This window comes from Hemiscyllium ocellatum, chromosome 39 (genome assembly GCF_020745735.1).
Source record: "Hemiscyllium ocellatum isolate sHemOce1 chromosome 39, sHemOce1.pat.X.cur, whole genome shotgun sequence".
Lineage (NCBI taxonomy): Eukaryota > Metazoa > Chordata > Chondrichthyes > Orectolobiformes > Hemiscylliidae > Hemiscyllium > Hemiscyllium ocellatum.
In genome coordinates, this window is record NC_083439.1 from 4750459 (window position 1) to 4777517 (window position 27059).

The 27059-nt window shown below is 42.5% G+C and overlaps 1 protein-coding gene across 5 annotated transcripts in view; it reads left to right on the forward strand.

Annotated features, from left to right (window-relative positions):
- The window catches only part of LOC132834248 (uveal autoantigen with coiled-coil domains and ankyrin repeats protein-like), a 153551-nt gene that overhangs the window by 55780 nt on the left and 70712 nt on the right, over positions 1-27059 (forward strand). For 2 of the 5 annotated variants that reach the window (XM_060852925.1, XM_060852929.1), the window contains exons 2-3: positions 14184-14317; positions 24155-24243. In XM_060852925.1, coding sequence (XP_060708908.1) covers positions 14184-14317; positions 24155-24243 — 223 coding nt within the window. Of the gene's footprint in view, positions 1-2303; positions 2749-14183; positions 14318-24154; positions 24244-27059 lie in introns of those variants that run through there. The other 3 variants (XM_060852927.1, XM_060852928.1, XM_060852926.1) reach the window with 3 other exon arrangements.

Here is a 27059-nt window from a genome sequence, read left to right on the forward strand (position 1 = left end):
GGTAAATCCCTGTTTTTAGGGACAATTAGTTGTCCTTGCAGTCTACAGTTTTAAAAGGCAAAAATAAAAAAGACACAAAGACAAAACGCTGGAAAATCTCAACAGGTCTGGCAGCATCTGAGGAGAGAAAGCAGATTTAATGCTTTGAGTCCAGTGACTCTTCAGAATTCCCTATATTTCAGAAAATAAAAGGACACTTCTAACACTATCAAGCCACCAAAGACACCTATCGTGAAATGTACTATAGTTATTATAATAGAATTGACAAGAATAAAATTTCATTGGACCTTTGTGAATTTTAGGAAACTGTTACAATGTCTTACTATTTTTATTTTCATTTCTGTATTGTTATTTATAAGACTTTACAGCAATTTTTTTTTTGCAAAAGAGCCAGCTGTAAATATTGACCTCCAAATACCTGAGTTTATAACTCTGAAAGAAACCCCAGTTGCTTGAAGGAGAAGAGATCCTTGTCGACAGTAGCCTAATGAATGAAACCTGGGCCTGTAGTCAGGAAGTGGAAAGTTCAAGTCCCATTACAGAGACTTTAGCACAAGTCCAGGCTGTCAGTCTGACTGTAGTACTGAGATGTCTATGCTTCTCTGACCTTGTCTTGTGTGTTCCAAATAACAATTGATCAATCATTAATGTTAGCTTGTACTTTCTATCTACTTCAGCCCAAGCTCTGAAATTCCTTCCATGAACTTCTCTGGCTCTTTACCTCACTTTCCTCCTTCTAAGATGCTCCTCCCTGACCAAGTTTTGGTATCCAGCCTCAAATTTCCTTATGTAGCTCAGTGTCATACTTTCCTTTTATGGAAGTATGACACAGTTATTTCAGTATGTCAAAGGCTCTATGTAAATGTAAACTGTTGTTTCGCAACCAAGAGGAGCAGGAGTAGACTATTGAATTCCACTAGACCTATCCACATGCAATACCATAATGGATGACCTTCTGCCTCACTTCCTTGTTGCTGCCTGCCCCTCTCTACACCTTTCATCTCCTGAATGCAAACATTTGTCTCGACTTAAATGTATTCAGACGGCATTTGCAACTTCCAGTTGGTCAATTTGAAAGATTCGTAACCCTTTGAGTTCATTCTTTTCTTCATCCTAAATGATTGATTCCCTAACCTGAGATTCTGTACCCACTGTTTTTGGATTCCCTTCCAATGAGAAGCAGTCTCTTGATGTTGGCTGCTAGAAGCTGCTGCACAACATGTTGTTTTATCCCCCCAAAAATGAGTCTGTTCAGCTGTCTCAATCTTCTTCATCTCTAAACATCTTCCCCTCTCTTCTTAAAAGCAACCTCGTTTGACCAAACCTTAGTCACCTGCTTTAATGTCTCTCCATGCAACACATACTGTTTGTTAAAGTGCTTTGGGAGCTGCCTTTGTTTATTGCATGTTTATATATAAATGCTCATCATTCGTATGAGTTCTTGGGCCCATGCGACAACTTGGCAAAGAGATTATCCTCAAGTCTGTAAGCCCTCCTTAAATTTAACGTTCAGTTTCCCACTTGTAGGATTTTCAGCAACGCAGTCTGTCGCCTCTGCAGATTGGTGACAGCTCATCTCTGAAATGGTGTATTCTAGTATCCTGTGTTTTTAATAGTTTTGAATTCCAAATGAAAATATCAGTGCAGTAGCTGGAAATATATTTCAGGCGTTTGGTTTAAAATACATATCCTGGCCAGTAGCACGAGATGTTTCTCCTTGTGTGACTGATTGAATGTAACATGGCGATGTTATTGCCTTGTTCTGCTGACCGCTGTGGGCTGTGCGGAGTCAGGTACTTGGCTGGGAATTGTTGAGTCGGGCAGGGTGTGTGAGAATCTATGTAGCTGCAGTCAAAAATCTTTAACCTGCCTGTAAAAATGATGATGCAATCACTATGCTGTGCAGTGGAAGCAGGCACCCTGTTAGTAACAGTGTCGTCCTGATTGATCGGTCATTCAGTGCTATTCAAAGGTCAGCCAAAGGCTTTCTGGATCTTACATCTCTGTTGGAGCTAACTATTTGTAGAATCTTCAAAACATGCCTTAATGGTACCACAATTCTTCTCTGGGCCTCTTTGGCTTTAATGATAGCTTGATACTCCATTACTCACAGGCTATGCATGCATTGAATTATTATTAGCCATACCTTGCAGACGTCTCTCCAAGGGTTGTGAGGTCAAAAATGAAGGAGTTGGCTGCCTGATGGCCTGTTTACTGTGATTGGGGTGTGATATTTTGGAGTTGAGTTAAAAGCTTTACTTGACGCTTGGCACAACTCACTGCAGCGTGTAGTGCCCAGGAGAGAGAGCTCAAAGAACTTGCGTTGCAGTCACTTATGTTGAGAAGAACAAGAATTGAAAAACACTAAGAATTTGACAGAGTTGCTGGAGGAAGGGGAGGAGCCACTCAATCTCTGAGCGACTGAGTCAGAGTTTGGAACAACAGCAAAAGACCAGAGATCCTCCCGAGGAGTAATGCAGTCACAAGAAGAGGCAGAAGATGAAGAGAATTTAGTAAAATGCTCGAACGGGATTATGAACTGATGTCATGCAGTTCTTCTGAAGTTGTAGGACACTGCAGAGCCTGTAGACGCAGCTACTTGTGCTTGTTGGCCTCAATTTCCACCGTGCAAATTGCAGAGTTTAAGATTTACAGCAAGCTGCACTTTGCAACTATAAATCTCCCCAAGCATCGGCGGCAGTCTTTATCGGCATGAAGCGTTGGTTTTCCTGTGCCTCTGGGCCCTTTGTAGGTATCTCGTACTGAAGGTAGTGAATGTTTTGGCTCTAACCAGAGTTTAAATCCGTATTTGGAAGTTGGCGTGTGAATGTGACGTATAGATCACCTCTTGTTGATTTGGGGTGTGATTTATTCAGCTGTACTTTATTGTGTTGTACTAATGATGTTGGAGTTACAAGACAGCCAAGGAAACAGTGTTTTAAAAGACAAATGGTTAGAATGCGAGATGGCTGCAAAATCTTTATTGATCCAAACATAGTTCACACGCCTTCAGTAATACAACGCATGGAAGTGAATGAATGGACTGTAATCCATTTGTGTTCAGGTGCTGTCATAAAGCTGCATAACCAAAGCACCAAATAACTGCTAATCACTCCTCAATCCAAAATTTTCTTTTCATGTAATTCATTTTTGTTAGCGGTACTTTTCTGGATTTTTAAAAATCTTGTGCTGGTGACGTTCAGCTTTGTTTATTGCTTGTGTCCTTGACATCTGATACCTTCAGCCTGGTCGATATGAATTGCAACAGTGTCAAACATATTAACCCCCGAAGTTTTCACAACAGTTTGGTTATTTTATAATCGGCAGAGCAATTATTGAAATATTTTGGTGCCTTTTGTGGCATTGCATAGGAATTTTAATTTTGATATTTTCCCACAGATAAATTTCAAGCATTTTACAATTACTTCCAACAGAAATATTTGCACAGAAAACCTTGTTGATGCAGATTCTTTCTTGTTTCTCTCTCCTCATCTCACCTCAAGAGAAGTTTCATTGTCTCTAGAAATATAGAAATGTTCAAATTGTGGCACAGTGCAGTATTTTGAAACTTACCACCTTCTCTAAATACCCCTGGCCCTCTACCCCTCACATTTCTATTTTTAAGATGCTGTTTAAAGCCTTCCTCTGAGATTTATAGACACTTGACCCAATATCTCCTCGGGCAGCTCAGTGTCTGTTTATGGTTTAAATTAAAAATCTCATGACACTGGGTTATAGTCCAATAGGTTCACTAGGAAGTACAAGCTTCCAGAGCACTGCTCCTTCGTCAGGTGGCTAGTGGAGCAGGATAAAAACAAGGACGGCAGATGCTGGATATCAGATTCTAGATCGGAGTGGTGCTGGAAAAGCACAGCAGTTCAGGCAGCATCCGAGGAGCAGGAAAATTGATGTTTTGGGCAAAAGCCCTTCATCAGAAATAGAGGCAGAGTGCCTGCAGGGTGGAGAGAATAAACCCATTTTATCTCTCCACCCTGCAGGCACTTTGCCTCTATTTCTGATGAAGGGCTTTTGCCCACAACGTCAATTTTCCTGCTCCTCGGATGCTGCCTGAACTGCTGTGCTTTTCCAGCACCACTCTGATCTAGTGGAGCAGGATCATAGGACACAGATCCTACTCCATTGGCTAGCTAAGGAAGAAGCAATGTGCCGAAAGCTTGTACTTCCAAGTAAACCTGTTGGACTATCACCCGGTGTCATGAGATTTTTAACTTTGCCTCAGTCCAATAGTGGCACCTCCATATCATTGTTTGTGGTTTGATAGTGTTACTTGATGTTTTGCTGTCAGTTGGGTGGATGGTTGATTTGTAATGCAGTCAACACATGGGTTGAAGTCCCACACTGGCTAGCTTACCATGAAGAACACTCCTCCTCAACAGTTCCCCTCGCCTGAGATGTGACTCTTGGGTTAAACCACCACCAGTCGTGTCTCTCTCATGACAGAGCAACTGCATAATTCTCTGGAACTATGGTGACATTTTGTCAGTGTTTGATGTCTGGATTCAGTTGTGCCTTTAAAGTGTTATCATCTCCAAGTCATTATTTCCTTTTTTTGTCTCTCGTTCTTCCTCCTCCTCCTCCTCCTCCTTAGTGAAGATTGACTCTTTGGTGGGTTAAATTTCATGGCCATCATTGGATGACAGTTGAAAACTCATGTGATAATTGTTCATGGCAGGACTTTGTTGAATACTGCCACGTTCTCTGAAGTTGAGGTGGTGGGAGTTTGTATGTGAAAGCTGGAAAAGGATAAAGGTGGAGGGGGAAATGCAACACAGGCAACTTTGATCAATTAGGAACACAGACAGATACACTCTCTCACTCTCGGCTTGTTGCAGTCCCAGCACTGAGGGAGTACTGCACAGTTGGAGGTCCTGCTTGCTCGAGGATGGGTGTGTACAAATAAATAAAAACTATATCAAGTGATTGAAGAAAACAGTGTCTCCCCCAATATTTAGAGGGAGCTTTCTTGTTGTTAATCTTGTCAGTCCTCACCTGCAGTCACCATCTTGTCAGATGTCACCTAGATTCACCATCAGCAGTCCTCCTTGCTGGTGTTGGTCTAGGTTACTTGCTGGGAAGGGTTTCCACATGACCTCTTAGGTGGAAGTATGGTTCGACCTTGATGAACACTAAACAGCTTTATTGCACATTTAATAATTGGCAAATTAGGTTACATCTCAGATGCAGGATTGTCTGTGAAACACCAGGCTCGACTTGGAGTATGTAAACAGAACGTGTGGCTTAATTAGTGAACATTGAGGATAATGTTGGAAGCACTTCACTCACTGGTGCACACAAAGAGAACTGTTTTGCTCCTCCCCAGAAACAGACCCTTGTATCTCGATGGGTGGAGCTCATTGGTGACATGAGTTCTTAACCCTTTCAGGTTGGAACTGACTTTTATACAGCAATAATCCCCATGGCTGTTTGCATGAGAGGGGATCTGATTGAGAGGTATAAGATTATTAAAGGATTGGACATCTGGAGACAGGAAGCATGTTTCAGCTGATGGGTGAGTCCCGAACCAGAGGACACAGTTTAAAAATAAGGGGTAGGCCATTTAGAACAGAGTTGAGGAGAAACTTCTTCACTCAGAGTGGTGGGTGTGTGGAATCTTCTGCCCCAGAAGGCTGTGGAGGCCCAGTCTCTGGATACTTTCAAGAAAGAGTTGGATAGAGCTCTTAAAGATAGTGGAATCAAGGGTTATGGGGATAAGGCAGGAACAGGATACTGATTGAGGATGACCAGCCATGATCATAATGAATGGTGGTGCTGGCTCGAAGGGCAGAATGGCCTACTCCTGCACCTATTGTCTATTGCATGTTGGTGTCACCTTGAATATGACAGTTCTGATGCTTCCATTCCTAGTTATTTTGGAATCCTGAGAGTAAGAAGAGCACCAGAGGAAATACCTTTCTCTTCTTATTTAGTGGTCAGGGTCAGGAACGGGCAGCCAATCTATTGCTTTTTACCTCAACTTAAAAAAAAACAATTCTACACAAAACAACAATTTCTTTATCCAGAGAGCGGTGAGCCTGCAGAATTTACTAGCACAGAAGGCAGTCAAGGCTAAAACATTGTATGATTTCAAGATAGCATTGGATAACGTGGGGCTGTGGGGGTGGGGAGGGGGGATGTGGAAACAGTCTGCTGAGTTGGATGATCAGCCACGATCATAAAAAATTGCACAGCAGTGCTGAATGGCCAACTCTTGCTTCTATTTTTGTGTTTCTGTGTATAACATATCACATCAGCTATTGGATGCACTTCTTGAGTAATCAAGACCCTTTTGTTAACTTTAACGCTCTTTCCCTATCTCCCCTTTCTCACAGAATTACTTGCATATACACACACATACTCCACCATCCCATGGGTTCAATGAGTGAATGCATTTCCCCGCTCTGACACTGTCGCATTATCCCTTGAGTTTTAGTGTCTGTGAGTTGTACACGTGTCTGTGTAGTGGCAGGGAGTTAATTTGTTACATTGTTAGTTCCTGATGTGAGTCTTTGTTGAGTCCAATCCTGATCTTGGACATTCACAGTAATTACTCCCTGCAGGTAAATAGTTGATTACCTGCTGATGGTCACTGAGGTAAAGAATATCAACAGGTATATGTGGACTCTGAGCTGACTGAGATTTAAATCCCTCAGTAGAGAAGGGGGAAGATTTGTAAATGATGGGAAATAAATCTTTTCATTTCTAAAGCAACACTCACAAGTTAGGACATTGGGAAGGTGATGGTATTGTGTTGTTATCACTAGACTGGGAATCGAAAGGCCCAAATTAAAAACCTTGAGGGCATGTGTTCAAATCCCACCGGGGCAGCTGGTGGAAGTTGCATTTAATTGACAAAGTTGGATTTGAAAATTAGCCTCAGTAATGACAACCTTGAAACTACCATGGATTGTGAAATGCCATCTGACTCATTGTCCATTAGAGAAGGAAATCTGCCATTCTTGCCCAATCTGGCCTACATGTGACTCCTGACTCTCCGTAATGTGGTTGAATCTGAAATGGCTGAGCAAGCCATTCCATTCAAGGGCATTCAAGGGATGAGAAACTGGTGTTGCCAGTAACTCCTACATCCACTGAAAGTATGGAAAAAAAAACACGTTGATGAAGTCGGAAACACAGCTTGTTTTCATTAAGTTTCTGTAAAGCTATTCCATATCAACTGAATCCATAACAGTGGGATGGAGGAGAAATAATCTTTCTTTTAGAATCCTGGGTGTCTCCATGATTGCAGCTTAGAAACTTATAAGTGTCAGTGCCCTTCTGAGAAACGATCAGTCGACCCGAAACGTTAACTCTGAATTCTCTCCACAGATGTTGGCAGACCTGCTGAGCTTTTCCAACAATTTCTGTTTTTGTTTCTGATTTATAGCCTCTGCAGATCTTCTGGATATTTCTGTTGTAATGGTTGGTTCACCAGCACTTCACAGGACAAAGGTTGGGTGAGGAAAGCTCTGATCCTGTTGATGCATTTTCTTCTTTTTTTTGTTCATGGGGTATGGACGTAGCTGGCTAAGCCAGAACTGATTATCCAGCCCAAATTGCCAATGAATTATCAAGAGTCAATAACGTTGCTGTAGGTTTGGAGTCGTATTTAGTCCGGACCAGGTCAGGATGGCAGATTTCCTTCCCTAAAGTTGGTGAACTGGATGGGTTTCTCTGACCTTTGACTGTGGTTACCTTTTTATCCCAGAGTTTTGAGTTCAGGTTTCACCATATACCATAATGGGATTTGACTATCTTATTCCCAGATCATTAGACTGGGGTTCTAGATCACCAAGTGGAAGTGAGGACCACAGATGCTGGATATCAGCGTCAAGATTAGAGTGGTGCTGAAAATGCTCAACGGGTAAGCCATCATTCGAGGAGCGGGAAAATCGACATGTCGGGCAAAAGCTCTTCATCAAGAATGAGGCTGGCAGCCTCGGGGGTGGAGAGATAAATGGGAAGGGGTGGGGCTGGGGAGAAGGTAGCTAAAAGTGCAGTAGATGGATGGAGTTGGGGATAAAGGTGATAGGTTGGAGAGGAGGGTGGAGCGTATAGGTGGGAAGGAATATTGGCAGGTAGGACAGGTCATGAGGATGGTGCTGGGCTGGAAGGTTGGAATTGGGGTAAGGTGGGGGGAGGGGAAATGAGGAAACCTATGAAGTCCACATTGATTTCTGGGATTGAAGTGTTCCGGGGGAAGATGAGGCATTCTTCCTCCAGATGTCAGGTGGTGAGGGAATGGCGATGGAGGAGGCTAGGACCTGCATGTCCTCGCTGCCTGACCTGCTGCACTTTTCCAGCACTACTCTAATCTTGGTTCTGGATTTCCAATCCAGTGACATTACCACTGCACCACCACATCCCCCTCTGCTGTTGTTTAAAGTATAATTAAAAGATTCAAAAGTTTGGATGAAACCATCTCCTTTGGTGAGAGAGAGCCCAGAACAAGGGGACATGATGTTATAGTTTGAGCAAGGCCATTTTGGGGTGATGGCTGGAAGAGCCCTCGTATAACTGGGCAGTAGAAGTCTGAAAGACTGTTTTCTGCCATCAGCTGTGTTCTCTTTAAATAGCTGTATATGTTCAAGGTGTTGAATGGTTGCCTCCTGTTCCTATGATGGATTATCTTTTATTTCTGTTGGCTGGGTTTAGATAAGTATTAATAATTTGTGCTGCTTAAAAATGGATTTGAATTGCATTCAGAGCAGCAGCAGACTGAAACCAGAGACACTGACTAAAGGGTCACCAGAACAGAAAGCAAAAGCAGAGACGTGTCAGTCAATAATTTTGGATCCCTTTGAATGAAGGCTTAAGACATTAGAAATAAAACTAGCAGCAGAAAGAAAAATCGTCATGGCTGTCAAAAGTTCCAAGACATGACCAGCGTGAAGTTGCACTTTTTAATTGGCTTTTGAACTTGTCTTATTGATTAAAAACAGGTAGGGTAGTTCACTTTGGGACAAAGTAACACATTGTCACCTTTTGGAATTTGGAGGATTTCTGGTACTGTTCCTCAGACTGCCCTTCATCCCTGCAGCCCTCAGATTGTTGTGTTCCTCCAGTTCCTGTGCTTCCCGTGTCCCTGATATCCTTTGTGCTAATTCACTCCTGGCTTGCTCAGGCTTGCTCCCCACGTTTTTGATACATTCCTTAATTCCTACAGTCACCTATGTCTGTCTGTATCCTGATGTTGGGTTTTGTCTGCTCTCCTCTGTGAAAATGTATTTGGATATATTTTAGATTAGATTCCCTACAGTGTGGAAACAGGCCCTTCGGCCCAACCAGTCCACACCGACCCTCCGAAGAGTAACCCACCCAGACCCATTTCCCTCTGACTAATGCACCTAACACTATGGGCAATTTTAGCATGGCCAATTCACCTGACCTACACATCTTTGGACTGTGGGAGGAAATAGAGCACCCGGAGGAAACCCACGCAGACACGGGGAGAATGTGTAAACTCCACGTAGACAGTCACCCGAGGCTGGAATTGATCCCAGGTCCTTGGTGCTGTGAGGCTGCAGTGTGAACCACTGAGCCACCGTGCTGTCACAAATTGCTTTGTTTAAAGGTGATTTAAGAATACACGTTATCGCTGTAAGATTCATGGGACAGACATTGAACTGCTGCCATGCTAGCATCTACATCCCATCTTTCACTGTGTTCATCTATATGGTTTCCTGTTCCCTCAAGGATTAAACTTCGAGGCCTGTTTCAATTCCCCAGTTCATTCACTGTCATATCCCAGTTTACCTCAGCAAAGACTTCAAGGTGTATCCATTCCTACAACCTCCTGAATCCAAACCCCACTCACCTCATCCTAACATTCAACGCACCCTGTTGTGACTCTAGGGTGATACGCTAGCTCAGTGGTTAGCACTGCTGCCGCACTGCACCAGGGATTCTATACTGTCTGTGTGGAGTTTGCACATTCTTCCAGTGTCTGCGTGGTTTTCGTCTGGGTGCTCTGGTTTCCTCCCGTAGTCCAAAGATGTACAGGTTAGGTGGATTGGCCATGTTGAATTGCCTGTAGTCTGCAGGGATGTGCAGACCAGGTGGATTAGCCATGGGATATGCAGGGTTGTAGGGATAGGGTAGAGAGTGAGTGGGATGCTGTTTTAGAGTTGGTGTGGAGTTGAGGAACCAAATGGCTTGCTTCTATGCTATAGGTATTCAATGATTCTAAGTTTTCAATCTTGCTGGGTCAAAATCATGAAACTTCTACTCTAACTCCATTGAGTGTTTGGATATATATATGGAGCTGTATCCTGGGCTCTACAGTGATTTGAGGATGCGGCTCACTGCTTTCTCCGACAGTGAGGCAACTGGTTGGAGCCTGGCAGATGACTCCCACACGTGGATTTTCCTTGCGATTCCTTATTTCTGCTGAGACTGATTCCACATCATTTGTACCAGTATCACCCCGACCAATACATTAACACTCTGTTATTAACAGGTTAGACCTTTATTTATTAGAATTTAGAAGGATAACAGGTGTTCTTCTCGAAATATAGAAGAATGTGAGGGGGCTTGCTGGATACATGTTGAGAAAACATTCCATACTCGTGGAGAAATCTCCAAACTAAGGAGCATAGTTATTGGAATAATGGGATGCTTGCTGAAATATGAGTCCTAGAGATGTCCAACAAAGAAACAAGCCCTTCAATCCAACTCATCCATGCTGACCAGATATCCTAAATTAATCTGGTCTCCTTTGCTAGCACTTGGCCCAAATCATTCTAAACCCGTCCTATTCATATACCCATCCAGATGTCTCTTAAATGTTGAAATTGTACTAGCCTCCACTACCTCCTCTGGCAGCTCATTCCATACGTACACTTTTTCCTCTGTGCGAAAAGTTGCCCCTTAGGTCCCTTTTTAAATTGTTCTCCTCTCACCATAAGCCTGTGCCCTCTAGTTTTGTCCAATGCAGGACAAACAGGCAGAAAACTAGCCACCAGGATACATGAACATAATTAGCCACAAAAAGACATGACCCTCTCTCACTAGTATCCTCACTTACAGATAAGGAAGAACACCACTTCGACTGGGACAACACATCCATCCTTGGACAAGCCAAACAAAGACATATACGAGAATTTCTAGAAGCATGGCAATCCAACCAGAACTCTATCAACAAACACATAGTTAGACCCCATCGACCACCCCCAGAGAAAAGGAACAGGAAGTGACTTCACCACAGGAAATGACATCACCAGCCCAAAGAAATCCAAACATTATAAGTAGAAAGCAGGAATCATGAACAGTGCTTCGCCTGAGGCCCACTGAAGATGTTATCTAGTAGTGTAATGAAACGTCTGGAAATGAACCTTCCAACTCAGCGAGCAAACCTACATCCAAAACCTCAACCTGAGCTACAAATCTTCTCAAAACTCGCTGACACCTCTAATCATTAACAAAAATACTGAACAATGTTGTGTAGGCGATATAGACATTTGCAAGCCAGAAGAAGATTTTAAAGTCAACAGATTGAGGGCATCCGGAACAAGGATGCAGTGTAAGTGGGAATTGTCATGCAGTGCAATGCAAGACAAAATACAGGTGATGGCATTAATATAAACTTTACAGAGATTGGGGTCCGAGGACATGATCTTAGTGTAAGAGGATGTCTAGTTATGACTGAGATGAGCAGGGACTGGTTCTGAGAGCAGTGAATCTGTTGAGCTCTGCCCAGAGCTGTTGCGGGTTGGTGGGTGTAATGAAGGCTGAGATGGACAAACTGATTTAAAAAAACAAATCAGTAAGAGAATCCAGGTTAGGAGGAAAAGTGGAAATAAGGAACATCTGATCAGCCGTGATCCTGAAAGGTGGAGCAAACTCGATGGACTGAGTGGTCTACTTCTGTTCCTATCTCTTGTGTTCTTAGGGTCACACACAAAATGCACATTAGAGAAGTTGAACAAATGCAAGTTATTGTGGATGCTGGAAGTAAGAAATAAAAACAAGACGTTGGAGAAACTCAACAGGTCTGGCAGCATGTGTGTATACTGAAGTAGAGTTGACAGCTTTGAATCCAATATGACTGTTCAGCTCAGTGTTTGGAGGTGAATGCACTCCTCTGTTTTGTTTCATCTTGTTAGACCCGCTGAGTATTTCTAGCATTTCCTGTAGATTTTTTTTTGTCCAATCCCTCATCAGCAAGAAGAGCATTGAGTTGTGTTGTTGTGATGTTAGAATTCAGTGCTCTCAGTCCTTGGTGGAAAGCTCATCGTAGGTTTAATTGTGACTCGAGCTGAGGTAGCATCTAGAAAGTGGACCCAATGGCAAATGTGAGAGATGTAAGTGCAGGTAAAATGTGGTGAATTACAGGAAGTTTGGAAACGTCTGTTCCACATCTGATAGGGCCGTGTTGATAACAGTGTTCCTTGTGGGGTGAGGTGAAAATATTAGAAAGGTGAAGTTGGGTGGGCTCTTTGAAAACTCAGCACCCTGTATCGGAGCGTCTTTTCAATGAGAGAAACTGGCAGGTAATGATGTGTCCTTAGGGTGCTGCGGTTATGTCCGTGTGAGAACTGACAGAAGTGCTACTATTTGAGATGCAAAAGCTGCATTGGGAAGGATGGGCTTGGAGCCAAATAAGAAATGGTCCTCAACTGTCCTCATCTCCTCTGGACTGTCTCCCTCCTCACTGTGTTTTTTGACTGCGATAGAAGAGGGGATGTTCATGTGTGGTCACTAATATTTCTAGGTCGAAATTCAATTCATACAGTTGTTACCCAGGAACCCGAGTACTTGGATTTGCAAGTATCCACACTTGACTGAGTACCCTAAGCATCACCAAGTGTGATGATGTCACAGGGACCTGACAGGAGAGTAGAGAAGTAGTTTGCAGGAGACAAGCCAGGAGCTGTTAGTGCTCCTAATAGTCTCTGTGATAATGTAGATCATGTGCAATAAACTTCACATTTAAGTATTTTTGTCAAAGGACTTCCTTTCATTCTTTTTACTGCTTTATACTGCTTTTACTTTCTTTGGTATTTCTTATGAATTATTCTGACGAGTGTAAGACAAAAGCTCTGACAAAAAATATTTTCTCAAGCAATGATCAAGTTTTGCTCAGTCAAGCTATTAAAACTTTGAGATGCTCCTCATTTGACCAGAAAGCTGGTTGTCCTCCTACGCACAATATCACTACAGGCTTGAACGAGTCTGTATGTGCTCTCAACAGGAATATTTTCCTTCAAATAGTATTTAAGGTGGACAGCACATGTGCTTAAGGAACAAAGCAACAGGAGAACATATAGGAGTGGCTCAGTGGTTAGCACTGCTGCGTCACATCACCAGGGACCCTGGTTCAATCAAGAATTTCAGGAAACCTGGTCAGCATGGACGACCGGGTGACTGTCTCTGTGGAGCTTGCACATTCTCCCAGTGTCTGCATGGGTTTCCTCCCACATTCTAAAGATGCGCAGGTTCAGGTGGATTGGCCATGCTAAATTACCCATGGTGTTCAGGGATGTGCAAGTTAGGTGGATTAGCCATAGGGAATGCAGGGATGCAGGGATAGGTTAGAGGCGTGGGTCTGAGTGGGATGCTGTTTGCAGGGTTGGTGTGGACTTGATGGGCCGAATCGCTGTGAGATGAAGCCTGTGAGCAGTGCAAACTCAGGCATCAGCCATTTGGGCTACATGTCTGTTTTGACTGTACCGTAGACTGTGCCACTTGTTCCTGGTGTCACACATCTGTCAGTGCTGCTTTGAAAGACACGTGCAGTTCTTCAGGATTCACAGCTGGTCACTTGGGTCCAGATATTTGGTTAATTTGGTGAGAAGTGCATGCAACGGTGTGCCGGGAAGGAGCATCGAAGGGAACTGGGGGAAAGAGAAGCTGGGATGACTGGGACAGTTGAACTGTGCGAATGTCATTTGGTCATTGGACTGTATTTGTACAAGAGTCCATCTGTTGCCAGTGTGTCTTTCTATCTTGTTGAGTGGTTGCGTGTAATGATGAGCTATTAATTCTCGCACATGTCAGATTCCGGCTAAGACCGGAGGAAACAGGTGCTGATATCTAGCTTGAAATTGCATGCAAGGGAAGCTCCGGAATGTGGGATAGATATACTCCATGTTTCATCATCAAACTGAGATGTTACAGATCCATCACTGTATCAAATATTTAATGCAATATTCTTGTTTTTAAAGCAGACTTCAGATTGGAGCAAATACGATGATCGGTTGATGAAGGCAGTGGAGAAGGGAGATGCGGATAAAGTTACATCTGTTCTTGCCAAAAGAGGAATAGTCTGCACTAAGTTGGATGTGGAAGGCCGATCAGCGTAAGTACCCATTGAAAAGTGTTGCTCCAGCATGTGGAGTCATATAGCACGGAAACAGACCCTTCGGCCCAACTCGTCCATGCTGGCCAGGTTTCCTGAAATTGTCCCATTTGCCAGCACTTGACCCATAGCCCTCTTAAACCCTTCTTATTCAGATCCCCATCCAGGTCCCTTTTAAATGTTGTAGCTGTATCCACCCCTACCATTTCTTCTGGCAGCTCATTCCATACATGCAGCACCCTCTGCACGATAACATTGCCCTTCAGATCCCTTATAAATAGAACATAGAACAGTACGGCACAGTACAGGCCATTTGGCTCTCAATGTTGTGCCAACCTTTTGTCCTACTCTAAGATCAGACTAACCTACATACCCTTCTTTGTAATATCATCCATGTGCTTATCCAATAGTTCCTTCAATGTCCCTAATGTATCTGACTCTACTATCACCCTTCTACTTTCTCATCCAAGTCATTTATAAATCTTTTCCCTCTCATCTTGAATCTATGCCCTTTAATTTTGGACTCCCCTACCCAGGGGCAAAGATCTTGGTTATTCATCTGTCCCTTGTGATTTTCTAAACCTCGATAAGGTCACCCTCATGGCTTTTGATGCTCCAGGGAAAAAAGTCCCAGCCTATCCAGTCTCTCCTTATAATTAAAACCTTCCAGTCTCAGTAACATGCTTGTAAATCTTTTTGTACCCTTTCCAATTTAATAGCATCCTTCCTATAGCAGGTCAACCAGAATGGTATGCAGTGCTCCAAATGTGACCTTACCTATGTCTTGTACAGCCATAACATGACGTTCCAACTCCTGTACTCAGTGCTCTGACCTCTGAAAGCAAGGGTGCCAAATGCTTTCTTCACTCATAACACCAATTCCAAGGAACTATGTACTTCCACCCCTTGATATCTCTGTTCAACAATACTCCCCAGAGCCCCACCATGAACTCTAAGTCCTGCCCTGGCTTGCCTAAGTAATTTGCAACATCTTGCACTTATCTAAATTAAACTTCCATCTGCCAGTCCTTGGCCCATTGGCCCAGTTGGCCAAGGTCTCATTGTACTTTTAGTTACCCTCACTATCCACTACACCACCACCTCTGCAAACTTACTGACTGTGCCTCCTACATTCTCATCTAAATTGTTTCTAAAAATGAACAATCACAGAGATTACTGTTTGGAATACTGTATTCAGTACTACTCTCCCTGCAATGGGAAATATGAAGAGAACCTTGAAAGGGTGCAGGAAAGAGTTACAAGAAATTGCCAGGGTTGGAGGATTTGAGTTATAGCGAGAGACAAAATAGGCTGGGACTGTTTTCCCTGGAGCATTAGTAGCTGAGAGTAACCATATAGAGATTTATAAAATCATGAGGGGCATTGATAGTGTGTATAACCAAGGTCTTTTGGATGGGGGAGTCCAAATCTAGAGGGCATAGTTTTAAGGGAAAAGATATACAGGGTAAAAGGGACCTGAGGGGTAACTTTTTCACACAGAGGGTAGTACATGTATGGAATGAACTGCCAGAGGAAGTGGAGGCGGCTGGTACAGTTACAATATTTAAAAGGCATCTGCATGGGTTTATGAATAGGAAAGGGTTTTGTTGGGATATGGGATACATGCTGGCAAATGGGCTAGATTAATTAATTAATTAATTAATTAATTCAGGATATCTAGTCAGCATGGGCTAGTTGGACTGAAGGGTCTGTTTCTGTGCTGTACATCTCTGACTGTGTGACTGACTATCCTTGCAGCACACTGCTGGTCATCGACCTCTAGTCTGAACAGTAACCCTCTGTCACCACCCTGTCTCTAACCATCAATCCAGTTTTGCATCCAATTAGCTAGCTCTCCCTGGGTCCCATGTGATTTAACCTTACTAACCACTCTACCATTCAGAGACTTCAACAAAATGTTCAACAGTCAATGTCAACAATTTCTACCGTTCTGCCTTCATCTGTTCTCTTGGTCACTCCTTCAAGTTTGTGCATAAGAAATCATGTCTCCTTAAGCCATTCTGACTATCCCCCATTAGTCCTTGCCTTTCCAAATGGATGTAATTCCTGTCTCTCAGAATCCTTTCCAACAGCTTACCTACCATGTCAGGCTCACCGGTCTGTAGTTTGTTGGCTTTTCTTTACAGCCTTTCTTAAATAATGACACAGCATTAGCCAGCCTTCTGGCGTCTGTAACTCGTGGCTATTGATGAGACAAATATCACTGCTGCAGACCCCATAATTTCTTCCCTAGCTTCCCATAGCATCCCAGTTCAAATTCAGAATGTATTGAATTTCAGTTTCCATACAGATCTGTTTCATTGGCAGCCAAGATCTTATTACTTCATAAACTGTGTTCTGGAGTTTGGTTTGTACACTTGTAGAACTGCAGAAACTGCATGTTGTAGTATCCTGTGTGTGCACACTTCCTTTGCTGCTTGTTCAATTAGGAGACTTGTCAATATGTATTTTATATTATATTCTCTCTTTTCAAAACTTGTAGCTGTGTTCACCCTACACACGTTTTCCCTCTTCCCTCTTGACCATGCCCTTTTTCCCCATCCCTCCCTCTCATTAAAGGGAGGATGGTTGACTTGGATTTATCTGTTCATTGTCTGTGTGACTGCGTATTCAGCAATAAGGACAATTTGAAACATAATGGCCTGGCTAAGGTCAGCAACTGGTCATCCGGAAAAATTGTGATCACATTCCTGCTCTCGAATCTTCCAACTCTGTGTTTCAGTCAAAGCTGCAATGACACCAAACCTCTTGCGTGTTTCATCCAATGTTTGCTCATACTGCACAATATCATGAAAAATTTAACACCAGCTTAATTCTAATTTGTCAGTAGATTGATTGATTGATTGTTTCTTGTGAGACTGGGTTCCAGATCCACATATGCTGTTCTGTGAAGCACTAGTCACTGTTTCCCAGCTGGGAAATATCACAAATGATGAAGTGAAACACAAAAATTGTTAAGAACGGAACAAAGCTATTAAGTATGACGATGATAAATCATTAATTTTGTGCCACTGATTTATTCTCTGTAATGGTTTTCAAGGACCTTTTTGTGATGAGAGGGACATGGAGTGTTGCCTCCGACTGGGGAGGGCAATGGCCTAGTGGCATTATTGCTAGACTGTTTAAATCCAGAGACCCAGGTGATGCTCTGGGACCCAGGTTCGAATCCCACCATGGCAGATGGTGTAATTTGAACTCAGTAAAATCTAAAAGTAAGAATCTAATGATAACCAGGAATCCATTGTCGATTGTTGGAAAAAAACCCCATCTGGTTCACTAATGTCCTTTAGGAAAGAAATCTGCCATCTTTACCTGGACTGGCCTACAAATGACTCCAGACCCACAGCAATGGGGTTCACTCTTAGCTGCCCTCTGGGCAATTAGGGATGGGCAATAAAATGCTGGCCTGGCCAGTGACACCCTCAAAAAGAGAGTCTGTGTCCAGTTTGGGTAAAGTGTAAACCTTGCTCTATTACAACAACGTTTGCTTGTATACCACCTTTTTGATGCAATACAATTCCCCAAAGTATTTCACAAGAACATTATCAAACAAAACAGGAAGGTGGTTCTGAGTCAGTTGACCAAAAACTTGATCAAAGATTTAAGTTTTACACAGCATCTCGGAAGAGGAGAGATGTTGAGGCTGAAAGGTTTGAAAAGAGATTTCCAGAGTTTAGCTTTCAGGCAGCTGAAGGCATCGCTAGCAATTGTGCAACAGCTTAAATTGAATAAGATACCGGACTTGGACAAATGCACATATCTCAAAGTTGCCGGCTAGAGGACATTGACGATAGGAATGGCCATGATTGTGGGTGGAAAGCGAGGATGAGCATTTTGAAATTGCAGTGTTTCTTGAGTGGATGCCAATGTCGGTCTCTGAGCAGGAGGTGAACAAGGCATAGAGTGAGTTAGGATGGACTGAGTAGAGTTCGCATGAGTTCAAACTAAAGGATAATGGAGGAACTAAGACTGAAAGTAACAAAGGCATGGTTCATTTTATTATTGATCATCCAACTTGCTGTGGGGTATAATCAGAGTATTATAAAATGGAGAACGACTGCAGAATTCCTCGGCTTGCAACCACTGGAGTTCAGATCAGTAAGAGGTGACTTGATTGACACACAGTCCTGAGGGATCTTGATAGGGACCATGTAGAAAGCAAGTTTGAAAGGGTTGAGAGACTTTGGAACTCTCTTCCTCCAAAACGCAATGGAAGCAGAGTCTGAACATTTTCAAAACAGAACAATGTAAATTTTGATAAAGAAAAGAGCACAGTAGATTATTGGGGCTGGTGGGAATATGGAGGAAGTGGATCAGCCATGCTCTTAATGAAGTGGCATAGGTTAGATGGGCTGATTGGCCTCCTCCTGCTCTGAATTTGTTCCTTGAGCCTCCAGTGTATGACCCATAGGGTAACGATCAGAGCAGAACATGGCCATCCCCACTGACAGATGGTGGAGGGGGCATACAGATGATTCCGCGGGTGTTCTCCCTGTTGCCTGCCTACCTGGCAGCCTCAGACATGATGTGATTGTAAGGGGCATGAGCGGCCCACTGCCAAAGTAACTCATAGCATTGTTTCCAATGAACACCTGGTAAATGGGAAGAGGTTTTGCATCAAGGTTAGTAGACTGCATTGGGCCAGGTGGCAATGGGAAGACATGACAGGTATGTCACAGCAATGAACCACCATGGAGAAGAATTGGGACAGGAAGAGACCAGTTGGCATCCAGGCCCTCTTGCACCATGATCTGATTGAATGGCAGAACTATGCCCCAATTCTCCACACCCACCTTTGCTTGTGTCCCTGCCACCATTTGGTTAACAAAAGACTCTTGATCTTAAGTTTAAAATGTAACAACTGATCTAGTGTTAATTCATAGAATCTCTCTACAGTGCAGAAAGAGGCTATTTATCCCATCAGGGTGTGCACTGAACTTCCAAATAACATCGCAATTCCAGCCCCCCATCGTGTCCTTGTAACCCTGCTTTTCCTATGGTTAATCCACCTAGCTTAAACATCCCTAGACACTGTTGGCAATTTAACATGTTCAGTCCATTTAACCTGCACATAGAGTCATAGAGATGTATAGCTTGGAAACAGATCTTTCGGTCCAACCCATCCATGCCAACCAGATATCCCAACCCAATCTAGTCCCACCTGCTAGGACCCAACCCATATCCCTCCAAACCCTTCCTATTCATATACCCATCCAAATGCCTCTTAAATGTTACAATTGTACCAGCCTCCACCAGTTTCTCTGGTAGCTCATTCCATACCCGTACCACCCTCTGTGTGAAAAAGTTACCCCTTAGGTCTCTTTTATATCTTTCCCCTCTCACCCTAAACCTATGCCCTCTAGTTCTGGACTCCCCAATCCCAGGGAAAAGACTTTGCCTATTTATCCTATCCATGCCCCTCATAATTTTGTCAACTTCTACAAGGTCATCCCTTAGCCTCCGATGTTCCAGGGCAAACAGCCCCAGCCTGTTCAGCCTCTCCCTGTAGCTCAAATCCTCCAACCCTGGCAACATATTTGTAAATCTTTTCTGAACCCTTTCAAGTTTCATAACATCTTTCCAGTAGGAAGGAGACCAGAATTGCATGCAATATTCCAACACTGGCCTAACCAATGTCCTACACAGCTGCAACATGATGTCCTAACTCCTGTACTCAATACTCTGACCAATAAAGGAAAGCATACTAAACGCTGCCTTCACTATCCTATCTACCTGTGACTCCACTTTCAAGGAGCTATGAACCTGCACTCCAAGGTCTCTTTGTTCAGCAACACTCCCTAGGACCTTACCACGAAGTGTAGATGTCCTGCTAAGATTTGCTTTCCCAAAATGCAGCACCTCGCCTTTATCTGAGTTAAACTCCATCTGCCACTTTTCAGCCCATTGATCCATCTGATCAAGATCCTGTTGTAATCTAAGGTAACCCTCTTCGCTATCCACTACACCTCCAATTTTGGTGTCATCTGCAAACTTGCTAACTACACCTCTTATGCTCGCATCCAAATCATTTATGTAAATAACAAAAAGTAGAGGGCCCAGCACCGATCCTTGTGGTGCTCCACTGGTCACAGGCCTCCAGTCTGAAAAACAACCCTCCACTACCATCCTCTGTCTTCTACCTTTGAGCCAGTTCTGCATCCAAATGGCTAGTTCTCCCTGTATTCCATGAGATCTAACCTTGCTAATCAGTCTCCCATGGGGAACTTTGTCGAACACCTTACTGAAGTCCATATAGATCACATCTACCATTCTGCCCTCATCAATCCTTATTGTTACTACTTCAAAAAACTCAGTCAAGTTTGTGAGACATGATTTTCCACCCACAAAGCCATGTTGACTATCCCGAATCGGTCCTTGCCTTTCCAAATACATGTACATCCTGTCCCGCAGGATTCCCTCCAACAACTTGCCCACCACCGAGGTCAGGCTCACTGGTCTATAGTTCCCTGGCTTGCCCTTACCATCTTTTTAAACAGTGGCACCACGTTTGCCAACCTCCAGTCTTCCGGCACCTCACCTGTGACTATCAATGATACAAATATCTCACCAAGAGGCCCAGCAATCACTTCTCTAGCTTCCCACAGAGTTCTTGGGTACACCTGATCTAGGTCCTGGGGATTTATCCATCTTTAACCATTTCAAGACATCCAGCACTTCCTCCTCTGTAATCTAGACATTTTGCAAGATGTCACCATCTATTTCCCTCCAGTCTATATCTTCCATATCCTTTTCCACAGTAAATACTGATTCAAAATACTCATTTAGTATCTCTCCCATTTTCTGTGGTTCTACACAAAGACTGATCTTTGAGGGGCCCTGTTGTCTCCCTTGTTACCTTTTTTGTCCTTACTGTATTGTAAAAACTCTTTGGATTCTCCTCCATTCTATTTGCCAAAGTTATCTCATGTCCCCTTTTTGCCCTCCTGATTTCCTTCTTAAGTATACTCCTACTTTCTTTATACTCTTCTAAGGACTCTCTCGATCCATCCTGTATGTGCCTGACAGGCTTCCTTCTTTTTCTTAACCAAATCCTCAATTTCTTTAGTCATCCCGCATTCCCTACACCTACCAGCCTTCCCTTTCACCATAACAGGAATATACTGTCTCTGGATTCTCATTGTCACATTTCTGATGGTTTCCTATTTTCCAGCCGTCCCTTTACCTGCAAACACTTACCCCCAATTAACTTTCGAAGGTTCTTGCCTAATACTGTCAAAATTGGCCTTTCTGCAATTTAGAACTTCAACGTTTAGATCTGGTCTATCCTTTTCCATCACTATTTTAAAACAAATAGAATTATGGTCGTTGGCCCCAAAGTGCTCCCCGCCTGACACCTCAGTCACCTGCCCTGCCTTATTTCCCAAGAGTAGGTCAAGTTTTGCACCTTCTCTAGTAGGTACATCAAGAGACCCAGTCGATGTTTGGAAATTAAAATCCCCTTTCATAACTACCCTATTATTCTTACAGATAGCTGAGATCTCCTTACAAGTTTGTTTCTCAATTTCCCTCTGGTTATTGGGGGGGTGGGGGGTCTATAACACAATCCCAATAATGTGATCATCCCTTTCTTATTTCTCGGTTCCACCCAAATAACTTCCCTGGATGTATTTCCATGAATATCCTCCCTCAGCACAGCTGTAATGCTATCCCTTATCAAAAATGCCACTCCCCCTCCTCTCTTGCCTCCCTTTCTATCCTTCCTGTAGCATTTGTATCCTGGAACATTAAGCTGTTAGTCCTGCCCATCCCTGAGCCATGTTTCTGTAATTGCTATGATATCCCAGTCCCATGTTCCTAACCATGCCCTGAGTTCATCTGCCTTCCCTGTTAGGCCCCTTGCATTGAAATAAATGCAGTTTAATTTATTAGTCCTACCTTGTCCCTGCCTGCCCTGACTGTTTGACTCACTTCTGTTCTCAGCTGTACCCGTCTCAGATCGATCTCTTTCCTCACTATCTCCCTGGGTTGCGCACCCCCCCACCTTACTAGTTTAAATCCTCCCGAGCAGCTCTCGCAAATTTCCCTGCCAGTCCCCTTCCAATTTAGCTGTAATCTTTGGACTGTTGGAGGAATCTGGAATTCCCGGAGGAAACCCACGCAGGCACAGAGAGAATACCTGTGTGGAGTTTGCACAGTCACTGAAGGATTGAGTTGAACCCAGGTCCCTGGTGTTGTGAGACAGCAGTGCCACCCAGCCTGCCTTAATTGCCTTTTGTCCAAGTGGTTCAGATTTTGCCCACTGTGTATGAAATAATATTCCCTAACCTCACTGCTGAAAGGTCTGGCTTGAATCTTTATACATAGGTCCATAATTGTAAACGCCACAACCTGCAGAAATAATATTTTCTTCTGCTTCCAAAGAGCAACAAGTTCAGTGGAAGCCGTGGGCTGTGGGCAGGCTGGCCAGATTAGAGGAGAGCTGAGCTGGTTCAGGAGAGTGGTGGGTTAGAAATATTATATAGGGGGTATGAATGCAATGTTTGCAGAATTGTGACTCTTCCCTCACTTGACATTTAAAGAAAATTGTAATGAATTCAAGATTTTTCTTGAAGTAAGCATGAGACATGTCATGAATTGCAAGCCAGAACTTTCAGACAGGCTGAAGCTTGGTTAGTAACCTTGGGTTCATTTTAACGAGTAATTCTGTAATTACTAATGTTAGTAAAGATTTAATGTTGATGGGTTTGCTGTAAAATATCAAGAGGGAACTTTAAATAAGTTTTTATTTTCCCTCGAGAGAGACTGATTTATAGGTAATATAGATTTTGAAAGAATTAGTTTTTCCAAAGAAATTCACTTTGAAAAGTTCAATTACTTGGCAAAAAGCAGACGCATTCTTGACACTGACCTAGTTAAGTGGTTGTTTGTCTATTTGTGTAGATAATTATATGACAAGCTGCAAGCTGAATAATAACATCATTTCATAATGATGGGCCTATTTAGTGAAACTGCTGCAGATGGAATTCTTGGTGCTTAACATTTGGGTATTTTGTCAAGGATTTATTTTATTAAACACTACGAACTCTAGCTGGGATGTAATAATTGAAAATTCCTCCAGTGTAATGCTGTCATCCCAAAAGGAGTGCTTAGTCAGTTTCTAGTGTTAGTAAGGCCTGGCTCATGCTTATGCCAGTTTGGTATTCTCAATTTAGTTATGCTGTTCTTGGAATAAATATGGCCTCAAATGGATCATTAGTGATGGGGGATTTGACTGTTCCAAATTGTCGTGAATCAACTTTTTAAAAAGGAAGAAGTTTTTCAGTGTTGGACTTTTTTTTTGTGATCTTGTGCAAGTATTGTCTCTGGGCATTTCTCCCTCAGAAAGAAAGGCAGTTGACAAACTGAAATCAGAGAAAGCCCTCCAAATTTGATTCTCTCCAGTTCTGTCCTTGTGGCTGTTGGTTTTAATCTTGATTTAAGTCTTCACTATGTCTGAAGTAGTTGTTGATATTATGTAGTTTGACCCTGACTCTGTTTTTGAGTTCAAACAGAAGACTCTGGTCAAGGGTAAAAGTGTGGTGGAAGCCACTTGTCAGCTTGGACCTTTTTCAAGAGGAAACGTGTAAAATGATACTGAGACCAAAAAATGCTGGAAATCATAGCGGGTCAGGTGACATCTGTGGAGAGAGAGAGAGCAAGCTAACTTTTCGAGTCTAGGTGACTCTTCAGAGCAGTGTGTAGAATGATAGCAGTACATTTTAAAAAAAAACAAAACTGGCCATATATCAACATGTGAAAGTATGCTGCTTGTGGTTTAGAATTGAACTTCTCTCTTCGCTTTCTATTCCTTCTCAGTTTCCATGTGGCGGCTGCTAAAGGAGATGTTCCCTGCATCAATGCAATGTTGTCTCATGGAGTCGATGTCATGGCGATAGATGCTGCAGGTAAATATGTTTATAACAGTGCTCATTATTAGGTGTTGGGGTGGTTATGGGGAATATCCTCTCTTTCAGAAGCTTCTAACATCGGTATGTCGAAGGCTAACTGACCCATCAGTTTTAACCTTGCACTTAAATATTCCGCATTCAGAAGTAGAAGCACGACTGACCTGGTTCACCCCTCGAACCAACTGCAGTATTCAATAGGATCATGACTGAATCTCTACCTCCAGTCACCTTCCTGCCCAACCTTGTAATCCTTAATTCCCTTAGTGGCCAAAAATCTGTGCACCTCTGGTTCTAAACATTCTTGATTGAGCGTCTTTTTGATGTTGAGCATTCCAAAGATACACAGAACATTACTTGGGTATTTAAGTCAGTAGTCTAGTGACATAATACCAGGAGGCTATCATCTTCCCCATATAGTTTAATTATTTAATGTTAAACATTTCCACAAAATGTCCCTCAATCTTTTACATTTGAGGGGATTCAGACGAATATTTCTTGTCAATTTTCCTCATAATTCAAACCTTTAAAGTCTCTTGTTCCAATCCTTTTAGAAGTCAGTATCTTGATTTGTTTTTGAAAGGCTTTACAAGTAACAAATGAGTATTGTACTGGTGAACAGTCTGTCCAATAGCACATGAAAATCAGAAAGAACAGAATCTCTCCATAGTTCAACCTTTTGTTTCATTCCAATGTTGCACTACATTTTTTCCATTGCAATCAATTACAAACAGCGTTTATTCCATTACAATCAATTAGAAACTAGATTTGTTCCATTACAAATTATTATAACAGTTTTAAGAATAGGGTATGATTTCATATTGCATCATGGGAAATTGATGAAATAGTTAAAATATATTTTACTTATGTTTTGGAAAGTTTACAAACATTGTGAGAGTTCTGTTTGTGAAGACAGCAATTGATTAAGGCCATTTCTGTTTGTACCCCCTCAGCTTGACTGCATCATGTAGCTATAGCTTATTGTGCTGCGTCATAAAGGCTTCCACTTTCTTCAGTTTTGTTGCCTTCAAAGATTGTTCTGCGAGTGAGGCTCTTCACCCTCCATTGCTACAAATCCTGGAATTGTCCCTCTGCTCACTACCTGGTGAAGTTTCCTCTTTGAATAGAGATGACTAACTTGGAGGTGGAATTCAGAAGAATATGCAAAATAATATTGTTCTTTACATTCACATACACTCTTCTCCTCGCTCCCTCCTCCTCTTCTCCCCTCCCCTATTTTGAAGGAATGCTTGATTTTGATCATGTGCACTCCAAAGTAATGGAATTCTATGAATTGTTTGATTTTATTTCTTCTTTTATCTTCATACACTTCAGACCTGTTCTTAATCAGAAATAAATGTACAATGGATTTGCAGTTTGAACAGGCCATTTGGCTCCTATCCATACAAGCTTCCTTTTGCGTGACTTCATCTGGCAGTGCCAATATAATCCTTCTGTTCCTTTCTTCCTTGTATTTTCACCTTAACTGCACCTCCTATGGTAACAAGTTCCACATTTCACCCCCTCTGGGTAATGTCATTTCTGATGTTGTTGATTTATTAACGGCTGTCTTATTTATGGTATTCCTATATGTGGAGACATGTTTTTCTGCATCAATCTTTTTGAGCTTCATTATTTTAAAGTCTTCTTTCAAGTCACCCTTTTTTTTAGTAAAAAAGAATCTTAGAATCCTATGTTATAGAAAAGATCCTTGGGCTTTCGAGTCTGCACCAACAAATTCAACTCCAAACCTACCTCAGTTCTACTTTCCAGCGCTTGGCCTAGCGCCTTGAATGTTACAACGCTTGAAGTGCTCATTCAAATATCTTTTTTTTTAAAAAAGCTGGTGAGGTTTTGCACCTCAAGAACCTCCCACGGTGGACATTTCCGATTCCCACCACCCTCTGGGCGAAGAAGATTTTCCTCCAATCCCCTCTGAAACCCGTGCTTTTTATCTTTGAAGATTATGCGCACTCCTTGTTGACCCTTACTGAAGGGACACAGTCTGTACAGGCTTTCCTGATGGGCATGCCTTTCCGTTTTTGAAACACTCTTGAACATCTTTCTGGATTTTGTCCAGTTGTTTTGATATTATTGTTTAGCTATACTTTAACAACTGATTAACATAGTCTTAGTGGTTTTTGCTCTTTGATTCCATACTTTTACTCTTGTATTGTTTCAGGTCTAATTCTTTTGTACTTCCTTTTTGGTATTGAGATCTGTCCTTGTTATGTAGCCTACTTGCTTTGATGTGATTCTAGTCCCTAGATGTTAGAAAGACCTTGACTGCAATTTGTCTCTGTTCCTACAAGTGTAAAATAACTTTGAAATAACTGCACAGAAACCAATATTTCATCACCAAATCAGTTTTTATTTACATGTGCACAGTACATTGGCTGTGGTCAGCCAGCGTGGAGTCAGGAGATTTTCTGAATCCCCTACTTATTCTTTTTTGAAATTTAGCCTGTTTTTCCTAATCAACCTGTTCAGTGATGCAGTTACACACCATTGGAGCAGGTGGGACTTGAACCCAGGTGTCTCGTTCTTGGCATAGGGAGACTACCACCACACCACAAGAGGGCCCTGTCAGCCAGGGCTCCCCAATTAGCCCAGGTTAATAACTCAAGTCAAGGATCTCATAGTCAAAAGGTCCACTTGTCATTACAAACTTTCAGTTCTACAAACTGTCATTACAAACTCCTTTTGATGTTAGTAAAACATTGTAAGCACTGCAGAGGAGTCATATTGAGCAACATTTCAGTGAACGGTACAACAGATTAAGGAGAGGATGATCAAAAGCTCAGCCAAAGAAAGAG